At 42.0% G+C, this 18,628-nt stretch overlaps 2 protein-coding genes across 3 annotated transcripts in view; one reads left to right on the forward strand and one right to left on the reverse strand.

The window, feature by feature from the left end:
- Positions 1–331: 331 nt before the first annotated feature.
- cUnh1orf146 (chromosome Un C1orf146 homolog) lies at positions 332–1,902 on the reverse strand (the record flags this gene model as incomplete). The annotated part of the gene is made up of 5 exons (XM_084472935.1): positions 332–454; positions 665–743; positions 867–1,038; positions 1,380–1,473; positions 1,837–1,902. 5 exons carry the CDS (start codon positions 1,900–1,902, stop codon positions 332–334), a joined length of 534 nt encoding a protein of 177 aa, XP_084329061.1.
- Positions 1,903–3,803: 1,901 nt separating this feature from the next.
- shroom2a (shroom family member 2a) overlaps positions 3,804–18,628 on the forward strand; it is a 31,995-nt gene continuing 17,170 nt past the window's right edge. Inside the window, exons 1-3 of one of the 2 annotated variants that reach the window (XM_084473078.1) lie at positions 3,804–3,940; positions 5,031–5,235; positions 11,868–12,016. In XM_084473078.1, the coding sequence (XP_084329204.1) occupies positions 5,035–5,235; positions 11,868–12,016 (350 nt within the window). In that variant the 5' untranslated portion in view covers positions 3,804–3,940; positions 5,031–5,034. Of the gene's footprint in view, positions 3,941–5,030; positions 5,236–6,788; positions 7,102–11,867; positions 12,017–18,628 lie in introns of those variants that run through there. The other variant, XM_084473079.1, reaches the window with a different exon arrangement.

The following is an 18,628-nucleotide window of genomic DNA, read 5'->3' on the forward strand; positions in this document are numbered from 1 at the left end:
CACCCATATCAACCCATTGCATTGCACAGCAATGACCAAAACAAAGGCTTCTCTGTATGTGATGATTGATTTATAAAATGGTATTTTGGCAAAGTGTTGATTATTTCAATACATTTTCTTTTCTGAAGAAAACTACACTACTACAATTAACACTTAACACTACTACTACACTACTACAATGATGTCGATGTAGTACATCTATGTCATTTCAACAGTGGAACTACAATAAAGATAATGCAAGAAAAACCCTGGATTGAATTGAATATAATACATTAAAAAGGCTCCTTTAGGACGTTTATTCCTATGACTGAACTGGACGTTAGAACTCTCGTTATATTTGTTCCCCCAGTTTTGCATCTTTAAGCATCTTCCACACTGGGCTGCGTTCAATGATGTGGGCTCTGGCCAGAGACAGACGGTCTCGAATGGTGTCCACATAGGGCTTGCTGGTGGCCTGCACACATGCAGTTCCATACAGTGATTTAATGCTTCATTAAATAAAATCAAAAGAATCAATCCATAAGTATCCATTTCTTTTTATCTAGGCCTGTGAAGCCCTTTGAGACTGCGGCTGTGATAAAGTGCCCTATATACTTGACTAGATTAAAACCAGCCAACCAATATTTCAATAGATATACTACAGAGATGACAAGATTATCCATACCCTAGAGATGGTCAACATTCCTTTGATGATGTCATGATTATTCCGCACAGGAAGAATTCTCAGGTTGCTGCCAAAGAATCTAGAAATATAGACATGATTGCCTCCATGTTACAATTTAAATTAATAATTTAATAAGGATTTATGCATAACCTGTGCACATGTCAGATTAATAACTTGATTTGAGTTTTGTGCAATAGCTTACCTCTGTTGAATATCTGATAAGATGTCCAGTTCCCTCTTCCCATTAAATGGGGCACAGAGAAGTAGGAAGCTGTTCCGATGGACTTTGATAAAGTTTGTTATCTTTTCAAAAAGTCCAGTCTCATTTACATTTTCAGGCAGTTCATCCAAGCATACCAACAAAAATGCAGTTCCTGTTGAAAATCCATATTAATAGATTGTTTAAATTGTTTTTGACATTTGCCATTTGCTACAAACGAATGGACAAAACACAATTGCTCTGAAGTGAGGCATGTGGTGAATGAATCCTCATTTGAACCAACTTCACTGGAAGTACCTGTAGGCCTACAACAGTAAGTAGTAAAGGAATTGTACTTCCTAACGTGTGTTTGTGAACCAACCACACTGGAAAATACGTGTAAAACAATAGTAAAGGAATTGTACTTCCAATCCTAACGTGTGTTTGTGAACCCACCACACTGAAAGTACGTGTACAACAGTAGTAAAGGCATCGTGCGTCCTGACACCTGGTTACCTGATAACGGGAAAATGAAGGCGCCACAGTCGACGCTGTCCGAAAATCGGATGCGATGTTGCTGTCCGTTCAGTGTCGCTATCACATCGTGGTTCTTCAAATGAAGTAAAGAATAGTAAATGGCGTATCCTTCTTTGGCTTGTTTAATTTAGTTTTTGCATAGGCCTACTGGTCACGTTATATATTACCTTCCTAGTAGGCAGCTATTTAGCTACACTGAATTCATTTAGCTAGCCGACCAACGTCCACTGCACTGATCGAACAGTAGAAAGTTGCGCATATATATATATATATATATACACACACACACACACACACACACATACATACATACATACATACATACATACATACATACATACATACATACATACATACATACATACATACATACATACATACATACATACATACATACATATACATATATATATATATATATATATATACATTTTACCTGAAGTGATGAACTGGCAATGATGGTCGTTTTCCACGGAATGGGCTGCTGGGTTTCGGTAGTCATAATGTAAACCAACGTTTACGTTACAATTCAAACTGAAAACTATTCATTGATTTGGCCTCAAAGTTGTCCAACCCTCGATGTCATGGCTCGAGGACCTAACCGTCCAGACCACGAGTCTTCTAGAACATTCACCAGACACCCCAGTCTGGGCCTTTTATATTGAGCCACTGTAAAGTCTAGATCACGGAAATGAATGTTAATTCATTTAATACATAACACAGGGTTGCCAACACTCACGCATCAGGCGTGACACTCACGCTCTCACGCACACGCAACATGTCACGCAACAACAAAAAAACAACAATTCCACCCGCGGACCCTGTTTTAATGTAAGCATTATAAGATTATACAGAGTCTCACTCCGGCCAAAAGTTGGCAATCCTGATAACATCTTAAAATAATAGGCAACATAAGAAAGGGTTTTATTCAAATCTGAATGAGACATTTAGAGATATTTACAATATTGAAATGCATCACAAGGACCTAATGAAAAAACATTTTCAATTAACTAATTAATTAATTGCTTTGTCAATATGGTTAAGAGTCTGATTCGCTAATAAGCAAGAGTACTAAACAAAAATAGATATAAATTAAACAAAACCTTCGTGTATATTCTATTATTTTGAACTCAGCAATACAGCAACTGTATTGTAAAAGGAAATCCCATACTCACTGTTGAAAGAGTTAGATTTGTTTTTGTATGCCTTCCTCTTCATTGAAACCCATGTTGGCACTGCAACACCAACGATGGAGTTAAATTGCTTGAATATACATTATTTGCTATCATGTTCATTCTAGGCAAGAGGAATGTAAAGAAGTGAGGTCTGTTTAGCTTTTTCCCTTGAACAAACTTTTCTTGCACTTTTTGGAATTAGCCCAGAATGGTATGGAGACAAAATGAACCATTTTGGGAATTCAACGTTTACAATGGCGTCATATGAATTATGTTATAATGCAATGTGAGAACCTTATCAATTATTCCATCAATGTTTCCTTCTTCGATAGTCTATTTTATTTTCTGTGCGGTTTCAACTACCGAGACTTTCATAGGCGAAGGATAACCGGTGGACATATGCCAGAACAATAAAATATTATTATCTGGTGTCAAACAAGAAAACAAGTCTGAGTTGTTTAAGGTTTACACTACAAGTAAACTCAAAACAAAAATAAGTTTTTACTTATTAAAACCTTTTTTTGTTTGCCCTTCTAGCAGATGAGGAGGTAAAACATCGGTTGTAGGAATATTATCGTTCTCATTAGCCAATGCTGATACTCCCTCGGTGGTGTCTTCTTTATTACCATCCAAGGTTGTCCGGCTTTACTCAGGATGGAATAACAACATATTGTTACGTATTCCAAGCCATGTTCCCCACTAATTTATCATACTTAGATTGTATGACAAATATAAACAAACAATCAACAAGTGAGTCTGAGTAGAAATAGTCGGTTTATTTATTTCTTCTACGCAGTGGTCTCAACAACTTCCGCGAAACTCTCATATGGGCCTTAAGGCGACCCTTACAGAACAGCGTTGTCATAGAAACACTCGTTCATCCTTTCTTTCGCGTAGTCATTTTTTTCATTACCGCTAGCACACTTTTAATAGATAGGAAAGTTGCGGTTTTCTGTCTGTCTACTTCACTCAAACTACGCAAAGTGTAAATAACGTAACGTAGTTACAGTTCGGCCCGTAACCAAACAAAGAAACAAGCGGGGTCAGCGTGAGACGGTAGATGGCACACTTGCGCTCCAGTTACCTGCGCTATCCTTATGTAGTCCCCTGGAGTTAGTTAGCACCATTTGCTAATTTAAACTCGCTGGTGTTGTCATTGTTGTGTACCAGGCGGACCCCAGCCTAAAGTTTTCTATTAAAAAACACGAGTCGCAAAACTCGCCGCGATCGGGTTTCGCGAAAAGTGCGAGCCCCCGTAACTTAGTATGTAAGAATGAATAATGCGTACGACTGAACGGAGAAGAAAGCTACTTGCCACCGCGTCGAGGGAAGCTTCTTCACCCGGTCATCCACTCGTATCTGCAGGTAAGGCTATCGCTTTAACACCCACAAATGTTAGTCGATACAGGTCTAAAGTAGCCGTGCCAGCCAGAGTGATTACCGTGATAGGCAATACATGTTTCACATTTGGACTAAAATGTCCCAAAGCTAATATACGTTGCCATTAAAAGTCATTTATACATGTTTGACAACGCACAGCCGAGTAGTTTCCATTTTAACAGTCGTCATCATGTAATGTTCTCACACACTAGGGCATTCTGTTAGTAGTTGAGTTAGACAACAGGTGTTAGATGCTTAATAGCGTGTGTTCGTTCGTAAGTGTGTACTGTTAGCTAAGCCGCTTTTCACATTGAACATGTAAGAATTCAGGGAGGATAGGGCTCTGTCGGCTTGATAAGGTATTCCTTATTTGATATTTTAACACAGGGTATACTATTCGGTTTGAAGGATAAACGGCCTTTTACATTTCTAAAATTAGTGACAAGTATTTTGTACAAACATCGCGAATCCTAGGACCTTACCACAGTCATCTGGATGTCAAGTCAGATATCATATTTCACGATCAGTCAAAATGATAGGGCCGTTGTTGATTCTAAAAGTATACATTCATAATGTAAGGTCAGTAAAACAAACAACCATGTATCGTGTTCCATCCCCAGCGCCACGAAGTATGTTCATTTTGATGACCATCAAACTGACCATCACTCCTAAACCTTATGCTGTTAATTGTAATGGCTCTAGAAAGTGTCAGTTCAATTTTTAAGGAAATATAAATTCCCTGCAAATTTACAGTCACATGTTTACGGCCCCTTTCTAAAATCAGACCAGCTATTTATCTTCTGTTTATTACTTGGTTACTACTTGGACATTCAATTGTGACTTGACTCGTTTAACATGGAATGCTCCTATTCATGGTTAAACAGTCCTGGTGTTCTGTCTGACAACTTAAATATGTAGAAAGATTAACATTTGAACTACACTCAGAAGGTACACTGATGTTTAATGGAATGTATGTAAATAAGACAACAGAAACATACAATTCACCATTCAGGTTTGCAGTATTGCATGTTGTGACATTTAATCACAACACATTTCTGTGTTTCAATCCCACCAGCAGCATGGAGGCCAGAGGCTGTAGAACTGATGTGTATTATGTGGAGGAGCGGCGCCCGCTCTACACGCGGCCCGGGGAGCTGAGCCAGAGAGCCAGGGAGGACGGAGGATGGAGGCTGTTGGAGGTGCTTCTCTCTGGGGGAGCACCATGGGGTTTCACTCTGCGAGGAGGACGAGAGCACCAGGAACCATTGCTCATCACCAAGGTACACAGTCCTGGCAAACACGGTGTGCTTAGAACCCCCCAAGACTCTCATAATGGCCATGAGTTGCGTATCATTTGGGGGTGGCGATGTGTATAAGGTGAGAAGAGAGCCAGACGTTGGACCTGTAGGGTGATCATTGTGGCACTATTTGGTGTCACGGCCATGTCTCTTGGATCCCAGATGTTCCTGTTTCCTCAAACAAAGATCTGTTGGGTACAATGCAACTGAACAACAGAGGCAGCGTTTTGGCTCCATTAGACATTAAATAATCCAAAACTAGGCTTGAATCCTACTGCACTACTAATAGGTGCACTATTAGATACACTGTGTACAGTACTCCCATTGCCTGTCCCCGTGCACACAGCCACATAAGACTGAAATGTGAGGATGTGATTGGATAGTGTGAGTATCCTGTTTGTGGTGATTTCCCGGTCAAGAGGAGGTCTTCCTGAAATGTGAGAGCAACAGTACCAAATAGTTGTATTATAGTTAGACCCGGCCGGATGTTCAACATACATCTGAGAGGTGACATTTGAGTGTACTTCTTCTGTACTACTGTATTCAAGTTTACTGCTTCTATAGTATTGCATTCTAGAGTCCTGCGTCTATAGTACTGTATTCTGCTTGTAGTACAATACAGCTTGTAGGATATTTTAATCAACAGTGCCGCTTGAAATCTGCACCTAAAAAGGTATTTATGAAATACCACCTGTGGGCTTTCATTCCTCGAAAACCATTTGAACGTAGCTTTTATAGCTATTCGGATCTGGGTTGAGTTCATAGGGCTGGAAAGTGTCCATCTATCACACATTTTAATACTGAAAAAACACCAGAGAGGTCAGGTCCAACAAGTCGCTCTGTGCCAAACCCCATCGGTATTACCACTAAACCACAGTCCTTCACTTCTTACTCGCATGATTGGTTTATTGGAGTTGGGAAATGGTGCTGCAGATTTAAGGCAGCAAGGTGATGACATGACTAACAGAGCCAACAGAGCCAACAACATTATGTTTCAAACAATGTTAAGGAATGTACAACCACATATACCCCCTCAATAAGACCCCAGTTAGTCTGATACATAACAGCAAATGTATACATTTAAGCAGGATTTCTGTTGTGTTGTCCACGTTTGCCTTTAAAGGAACTCCATAACATTTGGCACAATGTGAAGTCACGTGTGCCATAAAAGTAGGAAAAGTAAAATTGATGTGCCATTCCTAAAAAGCCCAAGCATACATCTCCATGTTGCTCATTCATGCGGGCTCTGTAGCTGTGTCGAGGAGTGATGTGTGTAGCTCCATGCCTCAGAGCCGTGGAAGAGAATGTCTGATCTCTGTCACACCATATTAGGGTAACGGATCCGAAACCTCACATACCCACTGGCTGCTTAATGATTTACAGGAGACCTTGCTAGTTATTTTGGCAAGGTAGAAAAAACACCATATGTTTCTATGGAGAAACTATTTCTGTATCGACCCAACTGGGTCCGAAGTCTAAACTCAACCATAGTCTGCCGAAACTGGGGAACTCGTGGCATTATCGAGGCTTGGAGCTTCAGTCAGCGCCTCACTATACTGTAGAGTTTAGAAGCATTTGATCCAAATGAGTTGAAGGTCTTTCGAGTTAAATTTATATGTAAGATTCGAGGGTCCTACCACTGGATTATGTCGCCGAAGCCATGCCACTACTTCTGTTTTTATTTAATATTAGCAGTGTTTCAAACGACTACTGCTATTTTAGTTTAGTATTGCTAGTGTCGCAAACTACTACTGCTATTTGAGTTTAATATTGCCAGTGTTGCAAACTACTGCTGACTGGCGGAGCCTCTCCACGGGGGCTGGAAAATCCAAACGCCTGCATCTCTGGGTAAGAAGTTTGCCCCTCCTTTAGGTTCAGATTCAGTGTCTACAAACCTTTTTTTATCTAGACAAATCATTGGTGTTAACATATCTTCAATACTAACCAGCCTAATGGTTTGGCTAGTGACTTCTTGATAGCACTGCAAATGTTTAACCAATTTGAGATTAACCGTTAGGCTTCACAAATGATTGTCAGATTGACCCAAAATGCAGCAGTGTATTTGCCACCACTCATGTTTATGATAGTTGGCCCCCTGCATCGCATTCTGGTTTATTGTCTCTCCGCCTCTCTCTCTCCCTCGCCACTCTCTCAGTGGGTTAACAGAGAGTTTGAAGGTGACTCGTGGTGCCAGGGCCAGTCTGGAATGCTTCTTGTCTGACTGCTGAATTATCCCTGACGTCCTGGAGCCCGGTGGAATGACCTGAAGGGATAGAGTTAGGCTTGGTGGGGATGAGTGTACGTTGGCGTGGACTACAGTCTTCGTGGCCTTTTGATTTATGTGGTTTGTCGGCTGAATTATGGGTTCAGAGTAGATAAAGACCCAGGCATAACCTCGCCCACAGTCTCACTGTGCAGATAACCTCTCTCTCACTGTCTGTGTTGTCTAGTGGTGTTATGAAGAGGGGCACACGAAAGGGCTTCTCCAAGTTCTTTAATACACTGCGTTTGTGTTCTCAGTTGGTCAATTAGAATCACCAGTTCCTTCGCTTTAAACACCCAAGTCATTTCTTGCCCTATCTAGTTCCAATGGCTCTGGAGTTAAGCCAGTGGATAGTTCCCCTTTCCCCTCACACACTGTCGGCATTTCTATCTCCATTGTAAACATCCCAACGGTCTGAAGGTGTTTAAAGCGCTATCGAGGTCCATTTAGTTCCTTCTCCCGAGCCTCTGTTTGCACATCCCTGTCGGCCGCGACGAGAAGATGGATGTCGTTCTTTAGTGGCCCAGGGAGGACCTTAAATTACGGGCTCTGTTAGCTATTTTCTCTGGTTTATGGCTCTTCTCGAATACTTAAATTAAAGATAATAAAGAGAGGGGGCCAGGAGATTGGGGCAGCTCCAACGCTGTTAAGGGAAGAAAAAAGATAATCTGGATCTAATTTAAATTCTTAACATTCCTCTCATTGCTCGAGTTTTACCAAAGGTCTTCACGGACTTTGTTTAAATCCGCGTCTCAATAAACCTAAATAATCCAGTTTTACTCGACGCAGCTGGGCATGCACCATGTACATACGCTCCCTAGAGTCGTGTCGCATTCTTTGTGGGGAAAAAGCATTAGTTATGTCTTCTATTGAAGCAGTGTTTTTAAAGCTGTGTTCGTACATGCTCTGAAACATCAGCAGATAAACTGGTTTGGTCCATTAATGGATCCTTTGTGGTACATGTTGGGGGTGGCGTTATTATGACTATCCTTGATTGGGAAAATCGCTGGTATGGTGATGAATCACCAAATGGCTCCATTTAGTGTGTTGGCTTCTGGGTTTAGCAAGAGTAGATTCTTTCTGCCTGTAGGAAAACAGGTTGCAGAGGTAGAGACCGAAACCTGCCTGTTTTTGTTACTGACGATTCTGAGGCCTAAACCTTTGAGTATCTTCTATCGAACCTTGTGTATATGACAGGACTTGGTGGAGGAAGCCAGTCTACCTCTGTTTCTTGCCATGTAGGATTGTAGACAGGACAGTAACGACAGATGTATAACTAGATACTTGTTACTGATCAGTCTGGAGATGGCAGATATTTTGCAACACTTTGCTTGAATTTGGTCACTTTTTTTTCTTATAAATGACCTTGCCAGTTGGTTTGCTGCCAACTGATTCCAGAGGGAGCAGACAGTGCAAACACACTCTTTCTACGGCCGTTTCTGTAGCTGGGGTACCATTTATGGCATTACAGTTGAATCCAACAGATCCATCCAATGAATTAAACATTAGACCCAGGATTAGCATATCCCAAACTTCCTATCAAGGCAATGATAGGAAGTGCTTAATTCAGGGCAGTACAGCCTTGTCCAGCTTGTGCCTTCTTTAAAAAGCAGGCACCATTCTCTTTGCTATCAGGGCTCGGTCAGCGTGGCATACAGGACGTCTGTCAGCAGAAAAGACACATTCCCCCCCCCCCCCACCCCCACCACCTCAGTCGCCCACCACATCCTTCCCACCAGGTCCCCGGGAGAGACAGCAGGCTATTCTGGAGCCCACTGAGGAAGTCAGGACAGTTTGGTTTGGAGTGATAGCACCTGGAGGAAGCCAGCCAGGGCCGAAGAAGCACAGACCATGCTGTGTATCTTTGCCGCTGCTGTGTGCTTGGATTGTCCATGGGGATGATGTGTTGCTTTGCGGTGACAACACATTCCTCCGTCCTGTTGTTGTCGTTGCATGTTATTACGCCGGGCGTCTTCCTCAGTGGAGGAGACGGTACAAAACACACACGCTGCCCTGTGTGGCGTTACTAGTAGCCTAGTAGGGACTATGAAGAGTTTCTTAAAACATGCTATTTGCGGATCAAACCTTGCAGTATATTTCGGTGTTGATAATGTAATATCATAATATAATGAACAAATAAGTACATCCTGTGATTAGATGGGGTCATATAAAGCCAACAGGACATATCTCTCTCCGTCTTATAGCTAATTTTCTGCCTGTTCCCACAAAACCTTTGCTGACTTACTTATACGCGGCTCTGCGCTGCCATGCTTTCCCTAAAACTTGTACTGCACATTACTTAGTTACTTCCCTTAAGCATACATAAAAAGTGTGTGTGTTTTACCCTGGAATGATCTAGCTTGCTGAGATTAGCCCTGGTATTCAAATGAAAAGTTAGACCAGGGGTATGAGAAACTGGGGTTTAGGTCAAAAAAACTGAAAAAACTGGTCTGCAGTGAGCGAGGGACCCATACGAGGTAGTGGTCTGCAGTGAACAACCTATACGATATAATGGTCAACCGTGAGGGACATGTATGTGAAAACATACCTCTGAGGTTAAGTCATGCAGGTTGATAATCAGCTGCAGAGTTTGGCCCCAGTGCTATTCTGCCAAGTATGCCCTTGTAGTCTCTCTCTCTCTCTCTCTCTCTCTCTCTCTCTCTCTCTCTCTCTCTCTCTCTCTCTCTCTCTCTCTCTCTCTCTCTCTCTCTCTCTCTCTCTCTCTCTCTCTCTCTCTCTCTCTCTCTCTCTCTCTCTCTCTCTCTCTCTCTCTGAGAGAGGGAGTATGTGTGTTTGAAGGGGGGGTGTCTTCATGTACCCCTTTTACCTTAAAGGGCAATATTTCTCCTCAAAATACAAAGACATATTTTTCTACTTAACCCATAATGCAACAGGTTTGGATGCTATGCCAAATAACGTTTATTTATGCCTTGCTTATTTTAAAGGCCTATAAGTATTTCACTGATGCTTCACATAATATACCTATTAAGTTGACAGTAGAACAAGCATAGTATATGACGTGATATGTATATATTGTAATCATTTTGTAATTGTGTTGCACCACATTCTATTATTTCAACTAATGGTAATAATCTTTTAGTGTCTTTGAGCTCCAGCCTATCCTAGTTCCCTTCTTGCACACATACCCCCCTCTGAGAAATGTGTTATTCAAAGTGCACTTTCACACCGTTTGCTGCCGTGTTTCAATGATCCAAACAAAATGCAGTTTGTTTTCACATTGTGGCATGGGGTTTGACAGAGTGCTTCTGAATTTTTTTTAGAGCTACCGGACGTGTTCTTAGGAAAAAGACTCACCTGTTTAACCTGAGCAAACACGGCCAGGGCTTTAAACACGGTTAACGAATCAAGATTAAGATAAGTTATGAGCAGCATGACTTATTTCACTTGCACAACCTGCACTGGCCTGCCCATGAATGGGATTTTATTTATTTACATCCGTCTCTTGTAAAAAACTTCTTTCTTTCCTGTACTTTTTAGTTTCACTACATTGTGAGTTTTATGAGTGTATATATGTATTTAAGGAGCTACCATGCTGGTCGTTTAAAACATCTCTCGGATCTTACCAATACAGAGAGGGGCTCAACGCGTTAAAAAAGAATACACTGATCCGTTAAGTCTTTTGTTGCAGTCTTTTGTCCACCTTGTGTAGGTACAGTTTGTGACAGTGGAAGGAAGGATTGAATAATAAGCCTCAGCAACATATAAAAACACCCTTTGTTATTTAGTTTTCTAGTCAACTATAAACAAACGTGTTGCAGTGTAGTGGTATCTTACCACAATGTGTTTTATTACATTGTAAATGTTGTGATCACCTGTGTGGTATCTCTCTTACCTGTGCAGTATCTCACCTGTTGTATTGAAACACATTGGTAATGTTCTGATCACCTGCGTGGTGTCTATCTTACCTGTTCAGTTTAAACACATTGTAACTGTTATGTGCGCTGTGTTTTGGTCCATACCAGATCACCTGTTCGGCCTTGCACTATCTCACATTATGTATTAGACCTCCGGCTGTGCTGTGGTCCACCAGAACATCTGTGTAGCATCTTACCGGTTTTATAAGTCTTCCTGTCTTGCCGTGGTCCACCTGATCACCCGTGTAGCATCTTGCCGGTTGTATTTGACCTCCTGTGGTGCTGTGGTCCACCTGATGACCTGTCTAGTATTTTACCAGTTGTATAAGACTTCCTGCTGTGTTGTGGTCCACCTGATCACCCGTGTAGCATCTTACAGGTTGTATTTGACCTCCTGTCGTGCTGTGGTCCATCTGATGACCTGTCTAGTATTTTACCAGTTGTATAAGACTTCCTGCTGTGTTGTGGTTCTTCAGGTGGAAGAGGGAAGCCAAGCCGCGGTCGTGGGTCTCCAGGTGGGGGACGAACTGGTCAACATCAACGAGATTCCCCTGAGTGGCTACAGACAGGAGGCCATCTGTCTGGTGAAGAGCTCCCACAAGACTCTCAGTCTGGTGGTGAAAAGGTACGTTCCCTCCCAGTGCCGCTCACCTGCCTGTGGCCTGTCCCAACCCTTTAGCATCTGCTGCTCTTTAGTGCAAAGCAGAATGTTCACTTTCGAAATAGACCTGAGGCCTATTTCAAGTTATAAATACATCAACGCCTCTTTTCCACTCCCGTTTGCTTTGTTCCACTAAAATAAATATGATTCTAGACTAGTTCTTGTTTGTGTTGTGCTACAAATATGAGGTGAAATTCTATCTGCTGAGGCCCCACCCCGTCCTCAGCATCACCATGGTTACGTATCCCAACTAACCATGGTTACCCTGTCTCTTCTCTATCTGTGCGGGATGAGATTACCTCTACTAATGTTTATAGCTTTCATCAATAGTCATAGGTAGCTGGAGGCTCTGTTCTGCTGGGGTTTCTCCTGGTTAGAATTGGAGTAGAGAACTGGTTACAGGAGGCCTATTCAACTAGTGGCCTGTGGGCCGAATACGGCCCTTCTTAATTTTTTTCTGGCCCACAAGAGGTTGCCTGCAAACCAACAAAAATATTTATAGATATTTTTTTATTATTTTTTTTTGGTTTGCATTCGTGTTATTTATCATATTACACTGTAATATGAAAAATAAAATGAATGCATTAAATCTGTCATACACATGCCTATAAGGCTCTGTCTGCACCTGCTATTGGCTCAGTCAAGCTCACGTTGCATTTTATGCTGGCGGGCCACAGAGAAACTCACCTTAGCTAGGCTAACAACACGCTCTCTCCAAGTCAAAAAAACGTAAGGTTTATTGTGAAAATCGCCAATTCAAAAGCGAATGGTCCGACAAATATTTAAATGTTATAATGATACGATTAAAAGTGAAGAAGAAAGGTCTGACAAGTTTATTCAATGTAGTAGTACTATATCTATTAAGTTAACACTACTTTAAGTAAGATTTATTTGTAGCGATTCATTGACATACTTTTACTCTTGTGTGGCCCATGAACCCCCAGTGATTTTCCTTTTTGGCCCACTTGTTAAGGAGGTTGAATAGCCCTGGGTTACAGTTAAGAACTGTAGCAGTTCTCTACTGAGGTAGTTACAGTAGAGAACTGTTTACAGTAGAGAGCCGGCTAGAGTTTAGAGGTAGTTTCAGTAGATAACTTCTTTCAGTAGAGAGCTGGTTGGAGTTTAGTGGTGGTTTCAGTAGAGAGCTGGTTGGAGTTTAGAAGTGGTTGCAGTAGAGAACTGGACACAATAGAGAGCTGGTTAGAGCTAAGAGCTGGTTGCAGTAGAGAACTGGACAAAATAGAGAGCTGGTTAGAGTTGGTTGCAGTCGAGAGCTGGTTAGAGATTACAGCTGCTTGCGGTGTGGAGAGGAGGTTGCAGTGGAAGAGAGGTGGCTGCAGTAACATGATAGGTTGTTATTGAAGTAGAGAGGGAAATTAAAGATGGTTTGTGATGTCATTAAGATCTCATCTGAAGTGACGTGTCTTCCATTGAACTTTCTCATCTCTCTTCCTGTTGCAACGTATACATACCTAGTTCTCGCTGTATCCCTTCAACAACAAACATCTGTTTTTGTATGCTGCATTATCGAGTTATTGAGCAATACACCCTCATGAATGAGTTGTAATTGTCTGATATTAATTGATTATATTAGGTTGAGAAGTTGAGTTTATGTTGTTACTATCAGTATCATTAGGGAGGGCACTGTATTCATAAACAGTACGAGTGACTCTGTCTTATCACAATGCAGTGTCCGTCTCATTATTCATTACCCGCACAATCAAACAGTTCCTCAACCGAGACTCAAGCCCTGCACCTTATTAAAAATGGGCTCATTGTGTGTGAGACATAGAGTTCTTTATCTCTCCCCGGTGCCTGGATTTGTTTCTGTGTTGTATCATATCGTAACCCTGAGCAAATACTGCCGTACAAGGAGTCCAGTCGAAGCTCTCCTTGCCCCAAAGCGCGGGCCGTGCGTCTAGCTGGCCGTGCGTCTAGCTGGCCGTGCGTCTAGCTGGCCGTGCGTCTAGCTGGCCGTGTCTAGCTGGCCCGGGCTGTGCGTCTAGCTGGCTGTTTTCTGCACAATAGACACCCTGCTGTGGAATTCTACATCCACTCCACACTCTGTAACTTGTACGTAAGCGTCAGCGTGTGGTTCTTTAAGAGCCATGTGCTGCTCAAGCATGCACGGTTCGTGTTTTTTGTTCAGTGGAAACACAAAGAATGTGTGAGCCAAAAAAGATAAACAATGTGTTTCATATTATGCCGTCAATGACTCAATATGTATATAGTATAATGTATGGGGTGCAGGGCTTTTTCCAAATTAGTTTTCCTGTGCTAAATATTTGTTTGACACGCAGACTTCTTACTCACATTTCACATTTAGCTCTTAGCTGCTAAACTTCTGTCAAACCATTTATTGTTCAAGTTCACATGTTTTACATTCCAGTGTACTTATTAAAAATGTACTGAGGAAGAAGCAGCATCAGCAACAGGAACTAGATGAATATAATACTTTTTTGTGTATTGGTCATAAATTAAGTTAGTCTATTTTGGACTGAACTATTTCTCACTACACAAACAAAGTGAGAATAGATTAATTAAATTGTTTTCCTGTCTGCCTAAGTATATACAAAACGACAGTACAACGCTGCCCCTCTGGCCTGGTCTGTTTCTCAGTGACTCTTAAGTTCAAGGTTTGTCTGGGTATGGACCTCAGTCTGACCTTCAACCAGTCCATCCTGGCCGCCGGGACAGACATCAGACAGATTCAGAACACATATACTTTTTAATCAAAGGGTACAGCTCAGAGCTGATGTAGGGACACCTTCACATCTGCTGTCTGCAAGGCTCTTCTGAACTGGCACATGGGTTGCGTGTATACTAACGAAGCATGTTGCTCGTAAAGCCCTGATTGCTCCTTGACAACCCCCGGGCCCGAGTGGCACCTTCCAGTCTTTCCGGGGCCCGTGGAGACCGAGAGATTGGGTCTCAGGTGGATGTTTACTGAGAGTCAGGAAGTCGGTTAAACCTGCTCTGGTTCCCAGGTGTGGTCTGTACAGGAGGTGGAGGTGGGCGGGGTTGAACAAACTGCGTCACCTTTTTTTGCATGCAGTGACTCATGCAATATGTGTGTGGTGTGAGGTCATTTGCGAGGTAGGGGGGAGGTGTGTAAGGAAGCAGTGATGGAGAGCGTGTAGGTGTGGCTCGGTGAAAAACAGCGCTTCCTTGTTGATTTTCCTCTTTCTCATTTCTTGTTTTTTCTAAATAGGCTTTCTGTTCTGAACATGAATAATGTCTCAACATCATTCACACATCTGCTTAAGTTATGCATAGCTACAGAAGAAAGAATTAATAGTATTTGTTATACTTGACCAGTGTCTGCTGACAATGTCACATTTAGTTTTATTGATTCTTAAGTACGCAAAGTCCATGTGGCCCGGGAAAGGGAAGTCTGGGGCCCCCTGCTTGAGCTGCTGCCCCCGCGACCCGACCCCGGATAAGCGGATGACGATGAGGATGAGGAGGATGAAGTACACAAAGTCATGAAGTACACTTGCACATGCCACCAAACGACCCTTACAAGTGAGGCTCGGAACACCCAAAGCATACCATCCAATAGGACAGAGAATGAACCATCCCAAAGTCAATCAATACTTTAAGGTCGCTTGTCTTGATTTCATGACTTGCATGATTGTTCCCAGAAACCAGTCATGAGTTTTTTGAACTGCTCTTCCTGATGATTGAGATCTTTACTGATGGTTCCTTGGTACATACATGTGGAGGGCTCTTTATACATGTATGTTGCTGTACTTAACATTTGTTGGATGTGTCTTTATGGTCAACTATTTGCACTACTGCTAGTCTGTCATGAAGCAGAGCTAACTTAGTGACCTGTAGAATAAATTGTCACATGTAGCAGTTGGTTTCCCCCTACTGGTGTAGATGTGAATCAGCTCTCACCTGTTACTATCATGGGTTAGGAAAGAAACCTTCCGAATAGGGTATGTTTAGTCTAGTGTTTTGCTTTGGTAAGGGATTCAAATTGTAATAGGGAATGTGTTTGTTGCTGTGATAACAACTGCAGCATGTTAAGGAAGGCAGGGCCCACTCCAGTTCTCTTGGATCTGCTGCTTGTAGTTACAGTAAGCTCATGTTTATGGGTAATTAGTGATGCTGCCAAGCTGTGCCTTGCTAAATATCGATGTGCTCTTAAGCACAAGCACTTGAGGAGAATTGTCAAGTCCTGTAATTACATAATTACACAGACACTTTTTTTGCTAATGGGGTTGCTCCATAGACTAGGTGCTTTGATGTGAACTGATCTACATTTAACTTTTTTCAGCATTAGAATATAATTATTTTCTTAAATCCTAGATGTTCAGGGAGTGCTTAAGTAATCCCATCAATACATTATTGTTGTTGTAACTACTTTATTATTTATTTTAATAAATTGACATAAGTCAAGTGTTACTACTACTGCTACTTCTACTACTAGATATATGTGTGTAAAAGACAACATGTCATTCAGAGTGTCTTTCTTCCTTTTAATGTGACTTTGGGTGTTGTGGTTGGTTCAACGTTCCTGTCTGTCCGCCACTGACTTGGTGACAAGCTAACAAAAACTTTGTTGAGATTATTCAAAATTTGAAGTAAAGTAATTAGGTATTCACATTGAAAGGTTTCTGAAAAACCTCTAAATCCTAATAGCCGCTGGTGCAAATTACACCAAATTTGCTACAGATGTTCTATGGAGCCATCTGAATAAATGCAAAACATTTGAATGAGTTAACATCTTCAATCAATCACAAGTTTGCTCACAAAGTGCCCAGGGCCATGTGACTTTCCAGGCCCAAAGATGACATTGTGTAGGGTAGATAGCGCAACCTCTGTGATGTCACAGGGTCGATTTCATTGCACCACTTCGCCCACAGGTTTCACAGGAAAAGGGCGGTCCCTGAGTCACGGTCACTGGGGTCAGCGGTGCCTTCTGTGTATACCTTTTGAGGCTGTGACCAGCTTTAATTCTGTTCGTTTTTCATTCTTAGTTGAACCGTGTAACGTGACTGGGACAAATTCATTTCCATGATGATTATAAAATATATATATATATATATATATATATATATAAACTGTATATAAAAAAAGAAAAGGAAAGATGGCCGCTCCGTGAGGGCGAGATGGTGCGTGAACCCTGGGCTCCAGACATGATCACCAGGTGTTTTGGGTCTGGCAGTAACCCAGGGCAGCCGCTGGTTTGACAGTTGGTATGTTGCTCGGCTCAGGAATGTGCCAGTCATTATCGTCTTCCCACGGTTCACCTCCCTCACCCCCGTGTGACTCACCTGCCGGCAGCCCCTGCTGAAGGAAGGCCTTTGTCAGCCCGTCGGCATCAGGCTCACCTGTTGGCGTGCTTGGGGCCGCACGCACCCTCAACGTTTTAAATGGCACCGCAATTATCGCCACAATGCAGCGTGCTTTAATTTGGGGCGTTGGCATCGCTCCTACAAAGTGTTCCTACACTTACATTTGTCCCAGATGACTTGATGTCTAACCACCTTATTAGATGTGTTATAGAATTATAGAATAGTTAGAATTATTCAATAAAAGAAACCACGCTGTTGCCAGTTGTTGTCTAATATTCTACCATGGATACATGAAGGTTAGGGTGGTGTATGCTACCATTAGGGCTAGTGTCCAGCAGAGGAAAATTCACCTTGCTTATTTATGTAGGGTTTCTACAGCAACTGCAGCATCCAATGAACCCCCCCTTGTTTCCCCTCTCCTACATATATTGATACGTCAGCCATGTCGGCTTTCTCGGACTACCATCCTATCAGGGTGGGATTTAGGTTTTCTAGAACTCCTAACCTTATGGAACCAAAGCGTATGCAATCAAACTTCTGCCGCCATTTTGATGAAGTGTTCCTCCAGCAGCCTGGGTAAATATATGTAGTGGATAAACACAGCCATTTCGTTAGCGTAACCCTGCGTCTCAGTGTCCACCAGGTCAGGAGAACGCTTGTAGAATGGACTTGAGACTCTGGGATTGTTCTACCGGGACAAGTAGGCCAGGTCTCAATGCTGTGTCTCAGGACATTAACTTATATTTACTACATGTTAAATGTCCTTGTGTTGAGCAACAGTGCTAGAACCTTTTCATTCATATGGGCTGAATGATTGACAACAAGCTACACCTACAGAATCTGATCATTATTGTGCATATTATTAAGTGCATGTTCTGTGTCTGAGAAGATCCATGGCACAAGCCTCATGTCCAGATTCAGAAAATGAATCGATGAGATTACAGATTTATGAAAAGGAAACCAAGAAAAAAAATGCTTTGCTGCTGAAAAGCATTTTCTAGGCAATACAAATCGACAACAACATTTATTTTTGCTATCCTATCTCTTATGCAGCCTTGAGTTTTGTCATTTCTCAGGAAGTAATCATGAAAAGTAGTTTTTATGGGCCCCCCCATTTACTTTTGTCTCCATAATTCTGCCCTAATCTCCCTGCCGGTCACCAGACTGGGGGTTCCAGTGCCAGAGTAGATTTAATCAGAGATAAAAACACACATGGTGGGTTTTTCCCATGTACTTCTAGAACATTCTATGAGGAACGTGACCAAATGTA

Source organism: Micromesistius poutassou, assembly GCF_964030765.1.
Source record: "Micromesistius poutassou genome assembly, chromosome: 9".
Taxonomy (NCBI): Eukaryota; Metazoa; Chordata; class Actinopteri; order Gadiformes; family Gadidae; genus Micromesistius; species Micromesistius poutassou.